Raw genomic sequence first — 18,933 nt, forward strand, 5'->3', positions numbered from 1 at the left:
TCCCCTATAAACAAAAATCACCAAGTGCAAAAAAAAATTGGCGTAGTATGAGCACCTACCTCTCCTACGCCAGTGTTGGCGGTCGTAGTGATGGTGCTGAAGGTCATGGTGGTGGTAATGGCGTCTGTGATAATGGTGGTGTAAGTGAGGATGCTGCTGATGGTGATGGTGGTAGTGGTGGTGGCATTTGTAGTAGTGCTTGAGGTCGATGGTGCTAATGGTGGTGATTGTGTTTGTGGTACGTAATTATGGTTAAGTGATGATGCCGATGATGGTAGTTGTGGTGGTGGTGGTAATGATATTGGTGGTTGTGTGTGTGGTAATGATACTGTTCGCATTTGTGGACATAGTGGTGTCAGTGGTAATCCTGATGGTGATGGTGGTGCTAGTGGTATTAATGATATCAGCCATTGTAGCATATATTTGACAGATTTTCTGGATGGAAAAGTAAAATTGAGATTACCACGATTAAAATGACATCCGTAGAGTTGAACAGGGTCATGATAAATAGTATGATGCTAGCATGGTAAGGGTGGCGTTTTGATTATGATGAGAATCAACATGGTGGCGGTGGTGGTGGTGGTGATAATATTGATGACAAAAATGCTGATCGTGCTGGTGATGATGACGATATCGATGATGGAGGTGATTATGATGGTGATGATAGTGGTGACGCACCGTAGCGGTAATGATGATGATAATCATGATGGATGTAGCTATGGTTCTGATGGTGGTGGTGGTGGTGAAGATGATGATAAGCATAGTGGTGTCGATGATAGTGGTGATGATAGGGTTTACAATAGATATGATGATATTGGAAATGATGATGATGGCAGTAGTTTTGATGAGGAGGAGGGGGAAGGGAGGATGGCAGGGGTGGTGGTGGTGAAGATGATGATGATGATGATGATAATGATGACGATGATGATGATGATGATGTTAATGATGACGATGATGACGATGATGACGATGATGATGACGATGATGACGATGATGATGATGATGATGATGATGATGACGATGATGATGATGATGACGATGACGATGACGATGATGATGATGATGATGATGATGATGATGATGACGACGATGTTGATGATGCTGAATTATGCTGTTAGTGAAAGTAGTCCTATAGAGGAGATTGATCATAATGTCGTTTTGCTGCTACCTTTGATAATGGTGAAGATAAATGTATTGGTGTGAAATGATTTGATTGGGTAAAGATGATGTCAGTTTTAACGAAATTAATGCAAATTAAAATATACAAAATGGAAAATGAGGCGAACACACTTTCACGTTAATTCTACCTGAATTACGATGTAAGCCTATATTCTAAGATTTCTAAAAGCACACGTTGTTCATAGAAAAGTGTGCATTTGTATTTTGTAGAATAAATGCTTTGATTTATACATCTGTCTTGTAGTATTTGAGCGCTGTGTCTAATTTGTTACATTTTTATTATGGTATATGGAAAATGGTATCGTGCTTGAGATAAAAACGGGTCACATCGTAAAGTTCTGTGCGGTCGGTTTAAACGTCTGCTCGTTTGTGAAAAATAGCGTCATATTACAACCATTTTTATTCTATATTTACATTTACCTTCGTTTACTTGTGTTTTTTAGCCTTTGCCTTGTATGGTTTGTCTCACATGCATGGTCATAGTAATGTGTTTTAGTTTTTTACCAAGATAAGTTTAATATAGGGAATAAATGGTCATTAATGTAGATTCTTTATGTGCTTTACATGCATTATCAAAATAATGATATAATAATCTGGTTACTTATAATAAGGCGCTTAAGACATACTTGTACGTATTTATAGCGCTTAGAGATTTTTTTTTTTAATCATTACCCCGGTTATCGGATTCAATCAACGATTCCTGTGCACAATGTATTCACATTCTCCACTCCCTGGAAAATATTGGTTGGTTGATATTGGTTGAAAGCGAGTCTGTCAGTTAAGACCAATGGCATATACGTTTATTGAACGCACCCCGTGGTTCATAGATGTTTTTGGTGAAACATGGGCCCCATGTTACGAAGAATACAAACTATAATTGTGAAATTTTGATGCATTCATCTATGAAAAAAAAGGCTTTATACTGGGCGGTACCACAATTGGTGTGTATATATATCATAGTGAAAAGTTTCATTTTGTAAATCAGGGGGAATTATATTTTATATTATGGTATCTTACATTTTTGATAATTCTGAATTTTCCATTGAATTTTTGAGAGACAGATTGAAAGGAGAATTATTATGTATATATTCTCTTTTCACAGTAATAAAACACTCTCATTAGATCAAAACAGGATCAAGGTGAACGATTGCAAAAAGGTGAGAAAAAGTGACTTTGAAAATCATGACTAAAAATATTTTTTGTCCATTAAAAATACAGAAAATGTACTTATAGCTTCTACACCGTAGATAGTATGATACTCTACAAAGGATTTACCCTACATGGGATTAACAGCTAGGAACATGTATGTTTGTTGGTTAAAATATCTCCCAAGTATTGTGTAAATTGTATGCAATATCGTGAGATTGCAAATGCTACTGTCACTGGTTACGACACATCGGCAGAACTGATTCCAGACAGACCAAATCTATTACATTATTCTCAATGACATACCATTGGTCGATTTAGATCCGATTTAATGGGTGTGACTGTCGCACGACTTATTTTTTCTGAGAGTATTAACCAACTAATATGCATTTCTTTTTTTAATCCAATTTCACTGTTAAAACGCTATTTTTAATGATGATTTTAATGTTTAATCCCGTCACTCTAACAATAACTTGTTTAAACTTTTAAAACAATTTTTTAAACTTTTTTGAAAATGTTTAAACTTTTTAAACTATTGTTTAAACTTTTTTTTCAACTTGGTTAAACGTTTTAAACATCTTGTTCAAAACTTTAAACAATAGTTGTCACAAACTGTGACGGGCTTAACAGCGTTTTCATAGTGATCATTGGGTAAATTCTACTCAATTAATAGAACGTTTGAGTCTAAAATCTGTATATATATAATGTACATATTGAGAAGATACTGCTGATTTTGGTAAGCCTATTAATGTATACACCCGTTCTTCCTATATTCGCAGTGAAAACTGTTGACATATTGTATCATAGTCGTTTTGACAGAAACATATATTACTACTGCAAATTACCCATCATATAATTTTTGTGATAACATATATGTAACTATATAAGATACAGTTATTCAAGTGATTTTGGCATGTACAAAACCATGTATGATTAAAAATTGTCATTAAGAAAAAATGTTGAATTTTCGTCTATGTGTCTATGTGTTATGTGTTTTTTTTTAAGTACATGTATGTGGTTGATGCATTCATACTTTTAATGGACAGTGCAGATATACTCCTTAACATAATTTTGTGAAAAACTAAGGAAATTTCAAATTTACTTATTGTATAAAAAAATTGCCCTAAGCTTGTAAATTTTCTTGATTTTCTGAAATACACGTACGCCCAATATCCTCAATACAGGCCAGTACATGTTACCACATATCTGATGATTTACTTATTTTTGACAAATTTTATATGCTAATCTCCAGCAAGTTTGGCAAAAGATAACCAAAAATTTTCATTGATTTCCCGAAACGTATTATCAAATGTCAATGAATTATGCACATGAGGCTCAACATTTATTTCCGAACTTGTCTGAACATTCTTTGTCAGAAAATAAGGATAAGAATTTGCTATTTTTTCCCCGAAATTCACAACCACTGCTAATTTTGCCAAACAGTAAATAGCAGAAGTATAACAGTAGTGATGGTATTTTCTTTTCTAGTGGCAAAATCTGGTCATCATGAACTTCCTCACATGTTTGATAAGTTTTCACGAGGATATTTTTTTTTAATGGCTTTTGGGAAATTTGGGGCAATTTTATGAGTTATCCCATTGCGATCGCCTCCCTGCAACGTAAATTTTCTTAAATTTCTGAAATATGCCCAAACCCTCCTAAAATATGCAAATGGTGTTATCCCAAACTTCCTCACATTTCAAAAAAAAAAAAACTTTGGGGCGCAATTTCATAAGTTACTCCCCCCCCCCCTGTGATCTCCCCCCTGAAACATAAATTTTCTTAAATTTCTGTAATATGCCCAAACCCCCTAAAATATGCAAACGGGCTTATCACGAAACTCCTCGCATAATCACACTTTCTACACCACAATGAACATCAATAAATGCATATCAATGTTTTTCAATATACCAGCTCCACAATCTCAAATGTCAAATGTAGTTCACATTAATGATTAACAAAAGAACTTTCAAATTTCAGGCATATCATACTGTTTTAATAACAATAAATAATCAATATGCAACAAAATAACTACATGGCATCATTCATATAAATAAGTTTTGCAAAAGAAAAAAAACACGCAAAAAAGGTAAAAACAGATTTTTATAAATATTAGTCATTTAAGTTTTATGGTATGGCATACATATATTTATGTGCTTGTGAATTGAGAATACAGATAGGATTACAAAGATCACTTCCAAAATGCTATAATGTCCCCCCCCCCCCAAAAAAAAAAAAAAAAAGAAGAAGCTGTGTCAGCCGATCTAGAGAATTAATGAAAGAAATAAAACAAAGAGCATAAAATGAATGCTAATGAGCCATCCTTTTCTTTTGTAAGGCCATCATATCCAAAGAAAAATATTCAACAGTCATTCTACACAATTTTAGTTTGACATTGAAAGTCTCATGGCTCGTCTGTGTATGGCCCATTCATACCGTACCCGATATCAAGAAGAAATAATGAACTTTTAAATGATAAAACAGATATCTTTACTTGGATACACCACTGTATGCATGTTTTGAGCATGATTACGTGCATTACAGAACAACAAGATTAAACTTAATACAATAATCAATTACAGTTTTAACACTTTACAAACTGATTCCCCATCAATTCAATGAATATAAATAAAGAATTATGATTAACGTGTGTGAGGATGTGTGTGTGCTTAATAAAAAGGAATCTGGGTAAATATTCTTGAAGATCTAAACATAAGAAATAACAATAAATATACAGTATAACTGAATTTAAAAATCATTAATAACTAAAAGAAAAATCACTCATAACCAATTACATAAAATTGGAAGAAAGAAAACATTAACAAAACTATAAAGTGGAAGTATGTATGAGGGGGTTGTTGCACAAAAGAGTCAATTGTGATTTGTGAATAAAAATAGATCCTAAAATCCATGTTACATGTATAAACTTCACAACTGTGGTCAGATTAATGCTCAGACGACACATAAAACATTTTTATTCACTAATGAGATTACAAGTGGAATGAAATGTGTGTGTTGGTGCTTGAGACCTGAAGTAACACATGTGTCTATGCTCTGAATCCAAGAAGGAAAGAGTCCTTAGCACAAATTCCATTACTTTATGGGTTAAAAATGAAGTGAGCATTCTCTTTACAGAAGTTTATCATCACTGTACAAATGCTATGAAATGTTCAATATAAGAGACAAGCCCGGAAAGTGTGTTAACAGGGGATTTACCCGAAAATAAAGGATTTAGATACTATAAGGTCTACAACAAAGACTGTATGCATCGACGTCATCGCGCCGCCATCTTAGAGGCTAAATCCATTTCCCTGCATGTATTGGTGATCTGTAGAGCATCTCTAACAACTCTGTTTACACTTATTCCTATTTCCTCTGAGGGAGGGCGCTATGATGTCATATGTATAAGGTCTATAGGAATTATTGGAGGTTTTGAGTTGGATGGTCATATTTGAGATTTTTTGGGGAAAAGCCATCCCTCTCAAATTACTACACGTATATGTTTAGAAAATGGTCAAGTGAATTGAATAAAAACAAACAAAATCAATAACACACAAACACCTATCTACAGTGTATGATATGAAGCAACAAACTTTGGTTAACTTCTACTCTAGTATTAAAATTAACATCAAATCAAGGATAAAAAAAAGGGAAGGAAAATTATAATCCAACAAATCATATTTCTGTACACTGATCAAGAAATTTACAATCAGCAGAGTTTGAGTATGTATTTATAACGGAAGAAAAAAAATATTTAATTCTGATTCATTGTGCATTTTAGAATCACACAACTTGCATTTCAACTGCTACTTCATATGTACATGACTTTCATTTTCACTGAAATGAAATGACATTCCATTTACATTCCATCCACCTTCTGTTCCGGAAGTTACACTGACTGCCTGGAACATTTGCCGCGTATATTTCAGAAATTATATCTTACATGTACATCATTTATACAGTAGATTTTGTTATGAATGGAAATTCATACATGTTGCTATTCACAAGCATTGCACTTACATCACTGAAAACAGAGTTAACAGATTGATTACGATACATATTATCCTATGGTACGCATAACCGTAATGTATCCATTGCTGCAAAGGGCTAAGTACATATTCTATAAATTAATTTTGTGATACTCTTGAGGTAAATGTACAAGAAATGTTTTATTTCAAATTATAATATCCAACACAGCTAATTTCCCACTATTAAAGCTATTCGGGTATGTTCCTGTAATATTTCTAAGGCAATTCGCTCTATACTCCCACAAAATGCACACACTTAACCATTACTTTGAATATATTGCATAAGATTAGAATTCAACATCACATGCATACTGTACAGAATTCATAAGAGAAGTTAAATGATATTATACATTTAACATACATGTACAAGTATCGTAAATCACTTTATACAATACCATTACTCCACACACAATATATACATATGTTTCCAATAAATATACTTCACGATAAAAAGAACAAAATTAATTTGGTATTAGCACGAGATCTACATAAAAGGCATTAACCTGCTACATATGATCATATTGGTATGTGCTTTACATGAAGCTACATGTAATGTTGAAATAAATGTGCTTATTGAATGTGCACAAAGTATATATATATATATATATATATATATAACGATATTACGTTCCGCGTGTTGGACATAGAAGATATTAATGAGGCAAAGTGGAAATGCATTGTACTTTGTTCCAAATAAACTGTTGGAACAAAGTACAATGCATTACCACTTTGCCTCATTTATATATATATATATATATATATATATATACAGTGCGTCCCAGAAAAAACAAAACCGAGATTAAGCGATGATTTATCATAACTTAATTTTTTTAAATGTGGTTTTCTTTTTTAAACCCAGATACAGCCCGCCAAATGACTTTTTGGTATCCCCTCTTCAAATTGTTTTTGCTCATCCATGCGTGAATGAGAAATAATCTAAGTAATTTCAGATGAAAGAGGAGATTCTAAGCTTTACAATGGTAGGTCATTTGTCTATTGTATTTGTGATTAAGTTATGATAAATCATCGATAAATCTCGGTTTCGTTTTTTGTGGGACGCACTGTATATATATATACTTCTTAAAACTTGTCCATTGTGAATAAATAAAAAGCTGAGTAGCTACCAGAGATTTGGATATTAAAATTAGCTCATACAGCGATATCAAAGACATAAAAAGATTTGTTTGTTTGTTTCTTGGGTCTGTTCTACGTCAAATTATAATCATTCATTTTTTTATGATAGGCAGTAAGCATGGTAATGAAATGGTTGGGAGTCTTTCAATTTAAGAGATGTCAAAGATTATACACTTATGTTGCATAGGATGAAAATTAAAAAGCAGCCAGAATCGGTGCTAAAATTATGAATGTGACAGCATGAAAATAAAATACGAAAAACAAACATTGGAAGCTTGTAAGAAATTGGGCAAGGAATGAAATAGTCAATGCTGTCTGAAAACTGAATTCACTAATACTATGTAAATTTCAAATTTGTAATTTAGAAAAGTACATTGTGATAAAAGAATCTCTAGTTCAAATAACCTAATACATGTATATCCAGGGTTCTACTTTGTTGTCAGCTAATCAAACACAATATCATTAGCTTTTAAGTTGATTGCAATATTGATATTGTAACAAGTTTTATGAAACCAGACCCCGATCTGACACGCACAGCCAAGACTCCTTGTTAGTATCTACTGTGAAGGATCAAAACAAACCTGCCTTCCTCAACCCAACAATAGTTCATTCCTGGAAATTTTCTCAGGACAAAGTGAAAAAAATACCAATAAATTATTCAACATGCACTCTGCATATTGAATGCTTCACTAGAAAGGCTGGTTGAGTCTGGATTGGACATTGTATGGAACCAAAAATACAGTCAAAGGAACAGAACATGAATGATTTTGTTTTCCTGACCACTGTCACAGGCAATGCTCTCTGTAACAGGCCCCAGGAGATGCTAAAAAAAATTACATCAGCACACCAGGAAATAATGCTCACACAGACTTCTTTCATAACACTTATTATTGATTACAAAAACAATAGAATCATAGGACTTATTTGTTCTCATCTAATCAACTAGAAGGGTTTCAGCAGCTTATAACGGTATATTGTGACTTGCCATCAATCACAGTTTTGGTGAAACCGGGCCCAGACATTGATGTCATCAGACATTGATGTCATCAGTGTTTATGAGCTGCCCCTCTGTTGCTAGTGGCATGTGCTGGGGTGGCTGGTCGTCATCATCAGACTCTATGGAGTCTGCGGGCGGTTCCATTTGCCACGGGGTGGATTGGTTCATTGGCTGCTGAGGGGGCTGCATCTCAAAGGAAGTGGAGCCAGGCAAGATGACGCTCCTGTCGTGGAGCTGGAATGTAGAACATGAAAAGAATTTATTAGCAAACACTGGGCTAGGGCTAGAAAAGATTGCTTTCATTCATGATAAGAAACAAAAATCAACGAAGATTGTTTGACAAACAATAGTTCTCATAACAACGTCGCCTCTTTACTTTTAGCACATTGACTACATGTATATATAATTCTAGTTATAAGTTATGACAATCTATCCAGGGTCCCATAACACAAAGGTTAGCGATTGATCGTACACTTGATTTTCACGATTGAATGTACATTGTAGTCAATGGAATCAATCATAAAAAAATGTTCTACGATCATTGCTAAGTCTTGTGTTACGGGCCCCTGGTATCAATTTGAACCATCATCACTTAGGGGGTGTTGCAGGAAAGTATTTGAAATCAATTGCAAATTTATGATTGATATATCAATTTCAACTAAAGAAGATTTATTTTACTAAGTTTTGCAAGAAGTTGACAAGCAATCATAAGTAATAATAAAGTGTAAATTTGTAATTGTAAGACTTATGATTGATTTAGGGAGCTAAAATTGACTAGCAGTTGTTTGCAAGTTTCATGCAATGCCTAATTAGTCGATCTCCCCATATCAAATGAATAGAACTGGGCCCCGTCTTACAAAGAGTTACGATTGATCCAATCAAACGTAACTCTATGGAAATCCATCAGTGTCATAATTTTTTTCTACAGGAAATTCGCAAAATGTCTGTTGTAAACAAAGGAGAACACCCCCAAATTGTCAAGAAATCAATGAATTTATGGAGATGCATTCATCTAGAATTTTTTTTTAACAAACATGCATTTCATACGTTGACTTTGCTGGCTTTCCATAGTTACGATTGATCGGATCAATTGCAACTCTTTGTAAGATGGGCCCCTGGATAACAGGCATGTGGGCTTCGCCTAATACACAACAAGGATACTACAATCAATCATCCATGACTAATGTTTACCTGGTGCATGTAGAGGGCGCTAAAGTTCATGTCGGCCGTCGTGCCGTTGGCAGGGGAGGGTCCCGTTACCACTGGATTGGCCGTTGGTATGAGAGACTGCTGCATTAGACCGGGACCTTGTATGCTGGTCAGGAAAGCACCATCGGGACTCTGCAAACTGGATAGAGAAGGAAGAACAATACACATGGTCCTTTCATTATACAGCGGAGCGTTGTGGCCCAGTGGATTAGTCTTCTGACTTTGAAACAGAGGGTCGTGGGACCAAATTCCTAATTGCATGCATTAATAAGCATAACAAATGTATATAAAATAACATTAAAAAAAAAGATTTAGCAAAATTTAACTAGGCAACCATGCAGACTATATCGAGGGTGACTTGTGCACTGATTTTTAACCAGGATTGAACTGCTGGCGGCTGGGACCTGAAGCCCCCCCCCCCCCTAAAAAAAAATGATAGCCGAGTTCAGAAAGGGGCCATCATGCCCCCTTTCCCCGTCTTCAATGCTTTTGAAAATAACTCAGTCCTTATTAGATTTAAACTTTTGCAGCCACAAGTTGGTAAAAAACAATGGTAGAAAATAAGACCTCACCTCGTAAGAAGACCCGACCCCTCAGAATCCAGAGGGCCTTCCGAACTGGTGATCCCGCCCATCACAAGCTGGTTGGGGCGGGGGCTTGTTGCTCCTTCCGAGATGGGGGATGTGATAGGGGATGAGAGGGGGGCAGGGGGCTGGAAGTGGGGGGTGGGGATGGCACCAAGGGAAGGCGGGTTACTGTGCTGGACAGCTAGACTACCTAGAATACTGTTTTGCTGTAAAAGAAAAGAGAATGATAGAAAAATTACTAATGTGAAGATACTATAGGCCTACTGTGATCACATAGGAACATACAATGTTTCTGCTGCTGAGTGGATAAATTGTCTATGGCCCGTATTCTGAAGTCGGGTTTAACTTAAACTCGGGTTTAAAGTTGTGGTTAAGTATGGAGAGCCAATTGTTACATAAATCACTAACAATAGAGATATCATATTTCAGCTCATTTGGCTCTCAAAACATTCATAATTGTCTAGGAAGTATAAATAGATGATTGTCTTCACCATTGAATAATCAGGAAAGAGCACAGTAAATAATACAAGAAAAATACAACTTAATAAAAATTTTGACACTTTTGGCTTCCCATAATTTTAGCACAGACTTAGACCATGGTCTAAGTTAAACCTGACTTCAGAATACGGGCCTGGGTGTCTATTTATTTCTTAACTCCAACCTCAACTTCCTATGTGACTGAAGCAATTTTTAATTCAACTCAATTCCATTCTATATCTATTATCATCCATTAATAATTTACACAACATATTAAAAACATTTATCACAGGATAACATTATTCTAAAAATAGAATGAGAGAAATATAAATTAAAACAATAATATACAGAAAAATGAATTATAAAGAACATCTACTCCTTATTTTTTATTCCCATTTCCGACACTGAGAAATGGGTTCTAGTTCAATGTTTGGCTACAATAATACTTTCCATTAATGTTACATTTCAAATTACATTAACCCATATTTTCATAACTTGAAGCACTGGAATGGAATGTTGTATGGATTACTATTTTAAATCAAAGACAAATATAAGAATGTTTTACATACCCCTTCAAGGGATGTAATTGATCTCATCGATGTCATCAGAGCGTTGTTTTCAGCCTCAAGTCTGTTACATGTTTTGATATCACGCTGAGCTGTAATTAATAAAAACAAGTTAAATATCACACCAAAACAGTGGTTGAGTGTTTTCAGACTGCAATTTACTATCAAGATGAACACTTAGGCCCATATTCTAAACTCTGATTTTAACTTAAACCGTGGTCTAAAGTTGTGGTTTGACTATGGGAAGCCAAATGGGACATCAATTTGTATGATTAAATGATCAATATATCATCATATTTGTTATTCAAAATCATTAAAAAATTCTTGAAATGATAATTACAATACACTTCTTCAACATTTGAACCATGGGAAGCATTCTAGTAAACACATTATAAGGATGGTCCAGACTGAAAATATTTATACCTTAATAAGTAGAGTAAAATTCACAGAGCAAAATGCTGAAAATTCTATCGAAATCGGAAAACAAATAGTAAAGTTATTGAATTCTACAGATTTGCATTATTCCGGTGAAACAGTTCTAGGCATGTCTTTATGAATATTCATTAGGTGGGCTGATGATTACTTTCCTTTTTCTTATGTTATTACATGAAATCATAATTGTTTCATTTTTTCATACACGTGTAAATGATATGTCTCCATTATGATGAAATAAGTTGCGGTAATAAATAACTAATGCACTTAATCAGTTGTCAATCCAATTGTTGCAGTTCTTGGTAAAAAAAATATTTCATATAATAACATACAAAAGAACAAGTGGGGATATGACATCATCAGCCCACCTAATGAATATTCATAAAAACACGCCTAGAATTGTTTCACCAGAATAATGCAAATCTTTAAAATTCAATAAATTTGTTATCCGATTTTGATCAAATTTTCAGCATATTACTTTGTGAATTTAACTCTATTTATTGACGTATAATATATAATAATATAATAATATAGGTATATTTACCCAGGGTATCCACTTCAGTTCCGAAAACTGTTCTCCCAGCGGGCCCTGCTATTATTACCCCGGCTTTAGCTGGGCTGCCTAGGCGCTCAAGCATTCAAGGAATTTATTCCTACCAGGTACCCATTCACCTCACCTGGGTTGAGTGCAGCATGTTAACTTAAACCATGCACTTAAGATACAATAATATCTAAAGCATTGACCATCCCTTTAAGCATTTAAGTTTAAACATTTTTTTTTTACACTCATACTTCCCATAATTTTAGACCAAACTTACACCATGGTTTAAGTTAAACCAGAGTTCATAATACAAGCCTTATATCCCATTTATACTACAATCATATGAATAAACTATACTGGGTGATTCAAAAGTTCAATGTTCGTGCTAGTGTTGATGTTGGAAGCATAATTAAGAGTGCCTTCCTTTTCCTCAGCTCTAACAGTTTATCTGGGTTTACAAAAATGGTTCACATAACATTATTGACAACTGGGCAATTCCAAGCTAAAGTGGACAATTTTCAAAAATTTATATTGGCTCTACCTATCAAAATTCATATGGGATTTCATAAATACAAAAGGGGAACATAATTAGCCACAATTTTTTTTTCTTACGCGTCTCCTTATAGGAGAATCCAAACCATACGAAAAAATTCTATACATGGGACTACATATATTGTTTTTTACTTAATTTCAATTTAACAGAAAACTATTGCTTGTTTTGTAAAATTTTCTTTTGGATAATCTGAAGGTCATCATTTTACAACATATCAAAAGAAAATTTTAAAATATAAGTTTATTTTAGGTTGCCTGTGTGTGAATATTTCAGATGTCACTCTGTAACCGTCACTCCGTAACCGGGTATGGGTTTATGTTTTAAGTTGTAATTAATGAAAAAATACACCAATTTCTTAATGTAATGCAGCATATTAAAGCTAGAACAACATACATGTAGAATCCAATCAATAACTCAACATTATGTTTTCTCCTCAAATATGCATGTCCATTTTACGTCTCTCCGTAACCATGTTTATGAATATTCACATCTCATTAATTCAGTGGATCAAAATAACAAATGTTATTATTTTGAAAAGTGGGGTTCAGCAACTACTGTCAGGTACCATTTTAAAATCAGCCCAACACCAATACAACATCAAAAGGTCAAAACCGAACTTGAAATCATCTATTGAATAAAAGTAATAATGATTATGATATAGGGTATTTGTAATGCACACATATCCACCTCATTAAGCTAGTCTTAAAGTTTTGGCCTATTCGTCAATTGACATAATACTTGCCTTGTGTCTTTAGTGCACTAATAAAGAACTTGCTGCTCTGGGGTGGCGTCCATTTAGGGTTGGTTACCTGCAGGGACAAAGAAAAATGAAATTGGAATATCTCTTGAATCTTCATACTTATTATCTATTTTTTGTAAAGATTGTGATACAATCAAAATGATTCTTAATCACTTAATTTCACATCAGCTTGACCTTGAAAATTATTTATGTAGCTTCTGCTTGAAAAATGTATTGTGAAGGATATCAAAGCAAAGGAAAAGATACCAAATGTGGGGTATCTTATCTAGAAAAATGATACATACCAGTCATTTGTTGAGTCAAGTGTAAGTTACAAACAACTTTATTAAGAACCAAGCAAGGTTTGTACCTGTAAATTACTAGGCATTCCTTTAAACAATCTTTTTGTATCCCTAGGCCCCATTTTTCTCTATTTTTAACTCACTTCATTAACTTATCAAGCTATACTAATTTGACAGTATTGCCCTTTTTTTTAAATGAAGCACAAACCACAGACAAGTAATTTCCAGAAGTTCCGGCACATAATGTATATTGGACGTACATATTTCATGGAAGTGCTCTACTGTAAAGGGGTAAATACTATCCCATGTTTTCCCATTTTTTAATTTCACTAAGCTGTATACTTACAGTGAAATGCATGAGTGATAGTTCTGTTTTGCCATCTTCAGCTTGGTTGTATTGGTTGGCATCGGTGTTTCCACCAGTCATCCACTGAAAAAAAAAAAAAGCAAGACAATCATGAAAGCTAAACTCAGCTAATAGCAGCTAATCTGAAAACTATGGTATATGTAGAGCACCCACAAGATTTGGATAGTGTTAGGCGTTACATGATACATAATACACTATTATCATTATTATTCGTACAATGTTCACTATCATTATTATTGCTTTCAAAATTGCAAACAAAACTGGCCGATCAATATACTGACTCCCGGCCAAAGGGCGCATGTGCGAATTTGGCCGAGTCTATTTTGTGCATGCACCATCAGTATATCGATCAGCCAGCTTTGTTTGCAATTTTGAAAGCGAGTGAACGAACAAGGCCTTTTTTCCCCTTTTTGGGGGGGTCTGGCTACTGCCTCGATGTCAGGATTCTGCTGTCCGTTAGACCTTTATCCATACAATTGAGGTGGGTGCATTTCTTTTTTTTCTTTAATTTTGGGTGTTTTTGGTAACCCAACCTCGAAGGTACCCATGTTAGTATTCGTTAATTGTGGCAGCCTATGGTTACCTTCTGGGCTCTGGCCTGCTTCACAGGCCAGAGCTCTCTGGGTTAGCGTTACCATTATTATTTAAAATATAATCATCATAATTATCATTGTTTTGATTTCCATCAATATATCACAATTTATTATTTTTGTTTTATCATCATCATCATTATTAATATTATTATTATTATTATTGTTTTTGGTGTTGTTGTTATTCTTTTTTTAATTATTATAATTATTATCAATGTTATCATTTTCATATCAATGACAACTCATTTAAAATGGTGGACCCCATGTGGTCTTTTCTTTAAAGAAAATCAAGTATTGGAAGCTTTGTCTGACCTTGGGGTTTCCATGGGTCCTGATGTCCATCTGAGCGAAGGAGCAGACATCCCCGACACCGATGACATCCACGGTGAAGTTGCGATAGAAGTCAACGATGTCCACAGCTCGCGATCGGAGCTTGAAGATAAGGACGTATGGAGTGACAATAGGACTCAGGAGCTCCTCAAGAAAGTAGACCTGAGACAAGAAGAAAAAAGATAATACTGATAAAAGGAACATTATTTTATGAACATCATCAAGAAACCAATTTAGTTACAAGTGTGACATTAACACCCCATATATTGGGACCAAAAAATGGCATCTCCATTCCCTAAATTTGATATGGGTGCAAGGTGAATTTGGCCAACCCTGGTCATCAGGAACAAAACCAGATTGAAAACTTTCGACTGTCTAGGTGATAAAATAAATCAAAGTAACTTACCCCATTGGAAACTGGATATGTTTTAACACACATTTTCCATAAAATGGCTGAGTTCGAATCCCAGCCATGGCGTAATTTCCTTCAGCAAGAAATTTATCCACATTGTGCTTCACTCAACCCAGGTGAGGTGAATGGGTACCCGGTAGGATTAATTCCTTGAATGCATGAGCGCTGAAAGGCAGCTCGAGCTAAAGCCGGGGTAATAATAACATCACGCCTCGGAATAGATTTCTAGATGGATGGCGCTATATAAATGCCTATTATCATTATTATTATTATAAACTAGAGCCTGTCTGTAAGTAAACTCAGCATCCAATGGGTTCATGTGTAATAGTGGACCGAGAACGTCATTCAGAACACCTCTATAGACATGCTCAATCATCATCACCATTATTAATATCTCCTCCTCCTCTGCATACTCCTCATCTTCTATCCTCACCAAAATCATCCTCATCCTCACCATCACCATTAAAATCATCATAGCCACTGTTACCACTCTAACCACCTGTTAAGATCTCCATCATCGGCCACCATTGATTAAGAGCACATTTTACTGCTTCTCCAAGAAGTATAAGACTATACCAACTTTATACATACAGACTGATCCCCCCAACTTACCGCTTTGTACTGGAAGAGCTGGGAGAACTCGTCCCGGACCTTGTAAGTGTGGGCCTGGCCTTTCCACGAGTCAGGGATGTAGTGGATCTGGGCTAGTATACTCTGGATCAATGTCTCTGGGCACCAGATCAGGTTCTAGGTCGACAAAGATGTTGAAAAGACGTTGGTAAGAAACATGAAATGTGAAAGAATTATTGACAAGTCAATGCTGATTCTGAATTTTTTTCACCGAGTAGTGCAGTGGATTGGAAATGACAGAACCATTCTGCTTGGCTCCTGCTCAATGATTTTGATTGGTCATTGGCATTTAGCGATCGATTGCATACATTTGTGTAAAGGAGCCTAAGGCTCCCATGATACAAAGATTTATGATCAATTACAAGTTGATTATGATTGTTTGATACTGAGTATAAGGCACAATAGACACATGCTACAATGGTCTTAATAGGCCACTGTCATTTTAAGATTTATAAAAATCGTGCCATGTTCCATTTCAAATATTTGCAGGAAAATGAATAGTGTTGCGTTAGTTGGAAATTAATGCCAGTCAACCCCAAAATATACTGACCTCATCTGGTATAAACGTTCTGCATATTGTAACAGCAACTCCTATAGTGAAAAAAGAAAGGGATTTTAGAAAGAAAAAAATTATTTAGGATGATAAAAAAGCATGCATTATAGTGACTGTAGCTTAAAACATCTGACTGAAAAATTGGATAGATCTATTATTTAAAAAAAAGCATTGGGCCTATTGCATTTATTGTGCAATTATTTTTCAGCCCATCAGAATGGTTAATGAGGGACTTGTGTTTGGTATAAGAAGAATTGCTTTCAAAAACATGGTTTATGCAAGGTCCCATGTGGAGTAAAGCAAGTCAAACTCGGTGTGCTTTCATAAACAATCATGTAATACAACTGGAAATGGTTGTAAATGTGGTGATTTTGTACCAAACAGGGTTGAATGATAGTAAAGCAAGCAACCAGAGTACCGCGGGCTAATGTTCCTCTCCGACGGACATGGTAATGAGGATAAATAACTTACTAAAGGGCAATAGCACTCTGAGCGGGATTGCGAGACCACCGCTCTCCCAACCAAATTCCCATGACTCCTCAATGTGAAATACAATTTACAAAACTATTCTCTCAGACAAGAAAAAGGGCATGAGTATTGTTTCTACCTAGTAATGTGACGGTAGTGAGTACATGTTCTACTGTCAAGACGTCCTCGTCAATGACGGTGAGGATGATGAGGACTGCTAGGATAGATCCAGCAAAGAAGGCTATGTTCCTAGATGATTAAAGAAAAGAAATGGAATACTGTAAGTCAACCATACATTTTATATCAACTTGGTCTACTAGCAGATGGTCCAATTCTCAGATCTTTTAACAACATTATGGCTAAACCCTGGGTTCTGTCTCAAAAAGAGTTGTGATTGATCGATCAACCACAATAATGGATACCCAGCAACGCAAACATCTGAAATGGACGTTCATTCGAAATGTTTTCTAGCTATGATGCATACACATACACTCATCGTTGTCTAAAGGATTGGGTGTGCCCCTCTTTGTTCACAAAAGACAATGTGCAAATGTTGTGCAAGGAAAAAACTATGACAATAATGGATTTCCAAATATTTGAGGTTGATCAGTTTTTGTAAGATGGAGCCCTGGTGTCCTATCATTTTTGTCTAATTACCATTTGGTCCAACCACCACTTCGTCTAACTGTCATTTAGTCTAATTCCCAAAAAGTATCCTTTCCACTTTGTCAACTTATCATTTTGCACTTTGTCAAATGAAAATTTGGTTCATAAATTAGACAAAATGGGTAGGCCTTATCAAATAGGCTCCAGATCTGAAAATTGGTCATACTATTGTGAAAAATGTAAAGGTCACTATATTTCAACATAATTCCTGTCTTGTCTTCGCATTTGCTTCAAAAATCAATGAAAATAAAGCTAAACAATTTAGAATCACATTCAGCTCTTTGTAGACAGCTCATCACTGCAAACTGTGAAGCAATTTATACATTTCAAGAAATCAAAGTAAATCAATAAAATGACTCACTGGCAGATGATAGCAAGCACATTGGATGTGAATGCATCCAGGTACTTCTTAGCTGGTTTATAGCCTCGGTTCAGTCTGAAATAATCATTTAAGAAAAAAAAAGGATTATTGGCAATTAATCAAGCTGCATTGATGAAACAATTTCAAGTATTAAAGTTTTGCTGCAATTGAATAAAATCAGGATATGACTACAAAGTCAATGGTTCTGAATAATTTTTTAGATTAATACCTTTGTATCAACTGAATAAAACTAGATAAAAATAAAAAGTAGAGTGTCCTGACTGTTTTTCAAGCATTCTTTAGAGCATGATGTTCTGGATCGAAAGTCATTAAACCTCGGGCAAATGAGAACTGTTAAAAAACTACTGAAAATTGTAGCATATGATTGGCTAATAGCATTTTTATCATGAGAAAATTAAATTTGTTTCTGAAGACAATCTTTATCAAATAAGACCCTTGATCTTTGTGAGAGAAGTATTCATATTGTTATTCAAACTGATCAAAATATTCACAATAAACGTCATATGAACGTCTTTCCAATACAAAATTTAGTTTACATCTAAACGTACAAGTTTGATAATTTGCTGCCAACTAGAGAGGAAAAACGTGGTAACCATGAAAACTGTACTGAATGGGACTAAGGGAATGTTTTTTACCTTTTATGTG

The 18,933-nt window shown here is 34.9% G+C and overlaps 1 protein-coding gene across 1 annotated transcript in view; it reads right to left on the reverse strand.

The window, feature by feature from the left end:
* Positions 1-7,204: 7,204 nt before the first annotated feature.
* Positions 7,205-18,933, reverse strand: part of LOC129275067 (autophagy-related protein 9A-like) — a 30,198-nt gene continuing 18,469 nt past the window's right edge. Inside the window, exons 13-23 of the mRNA XM_054911843.2 lie at positions 18,268-18,342; positions 17,380-17,489; positions 16,770-16,810; positions 16,202-16,336; positions 15,160-15,339; positions 14,237-14,320; positions 13,592-13,658; positions 11,327-11,415; positions 10,266-10,486; positions 9,676-9,832; positions 7,205-8,718 (exon numbers count right to left, since the gene is read on the reverse strand). Of these exons, the coding sequence (XP_054767818.1) occupies positions 8,518-8,718; positions 9,676-9,832; positions 10,266-10,486; positions 11,327-11,415; positions 13,592-13,658; positions 14,237-14,320; positions 15,160-15,339; positions 16,202-16,336; positions 16,770-16,810; positions 17,380-17,489; positions 18,268-18,342 (1,360 nt within the window). The 3' untranslated portion in view covers positions 7,205-8,517. The remainder of the gene's footprint in view (positions 8,719-9,675; positions 9,833-10,265; positions 10,487-11,326; positions 11,416-13,591; positions 13,659-14,236; positions 14,321-15,159; positions 15,340-16,201; positions 16,337-16,769; positions 16,811-17,379; positions 17,490-18,267; positions 18,343-18,933) is intronic.

The sequence above is a fragment of the Lytechinus pictus genome, chromosome 13 (genome assembly GCF_037042905.1).
Source record: "Lytechinus pictus isolate F3 Inbred chromosome 13, Lp3.0, whole genome shotgun sequence".
Lineage (NCBI taxonomy): Eukaryota > Metazoa > Echinodermata > Echinoidea > Temnopleuroida > Toxopneustidae > Lytechinus > Lytechinus pictus.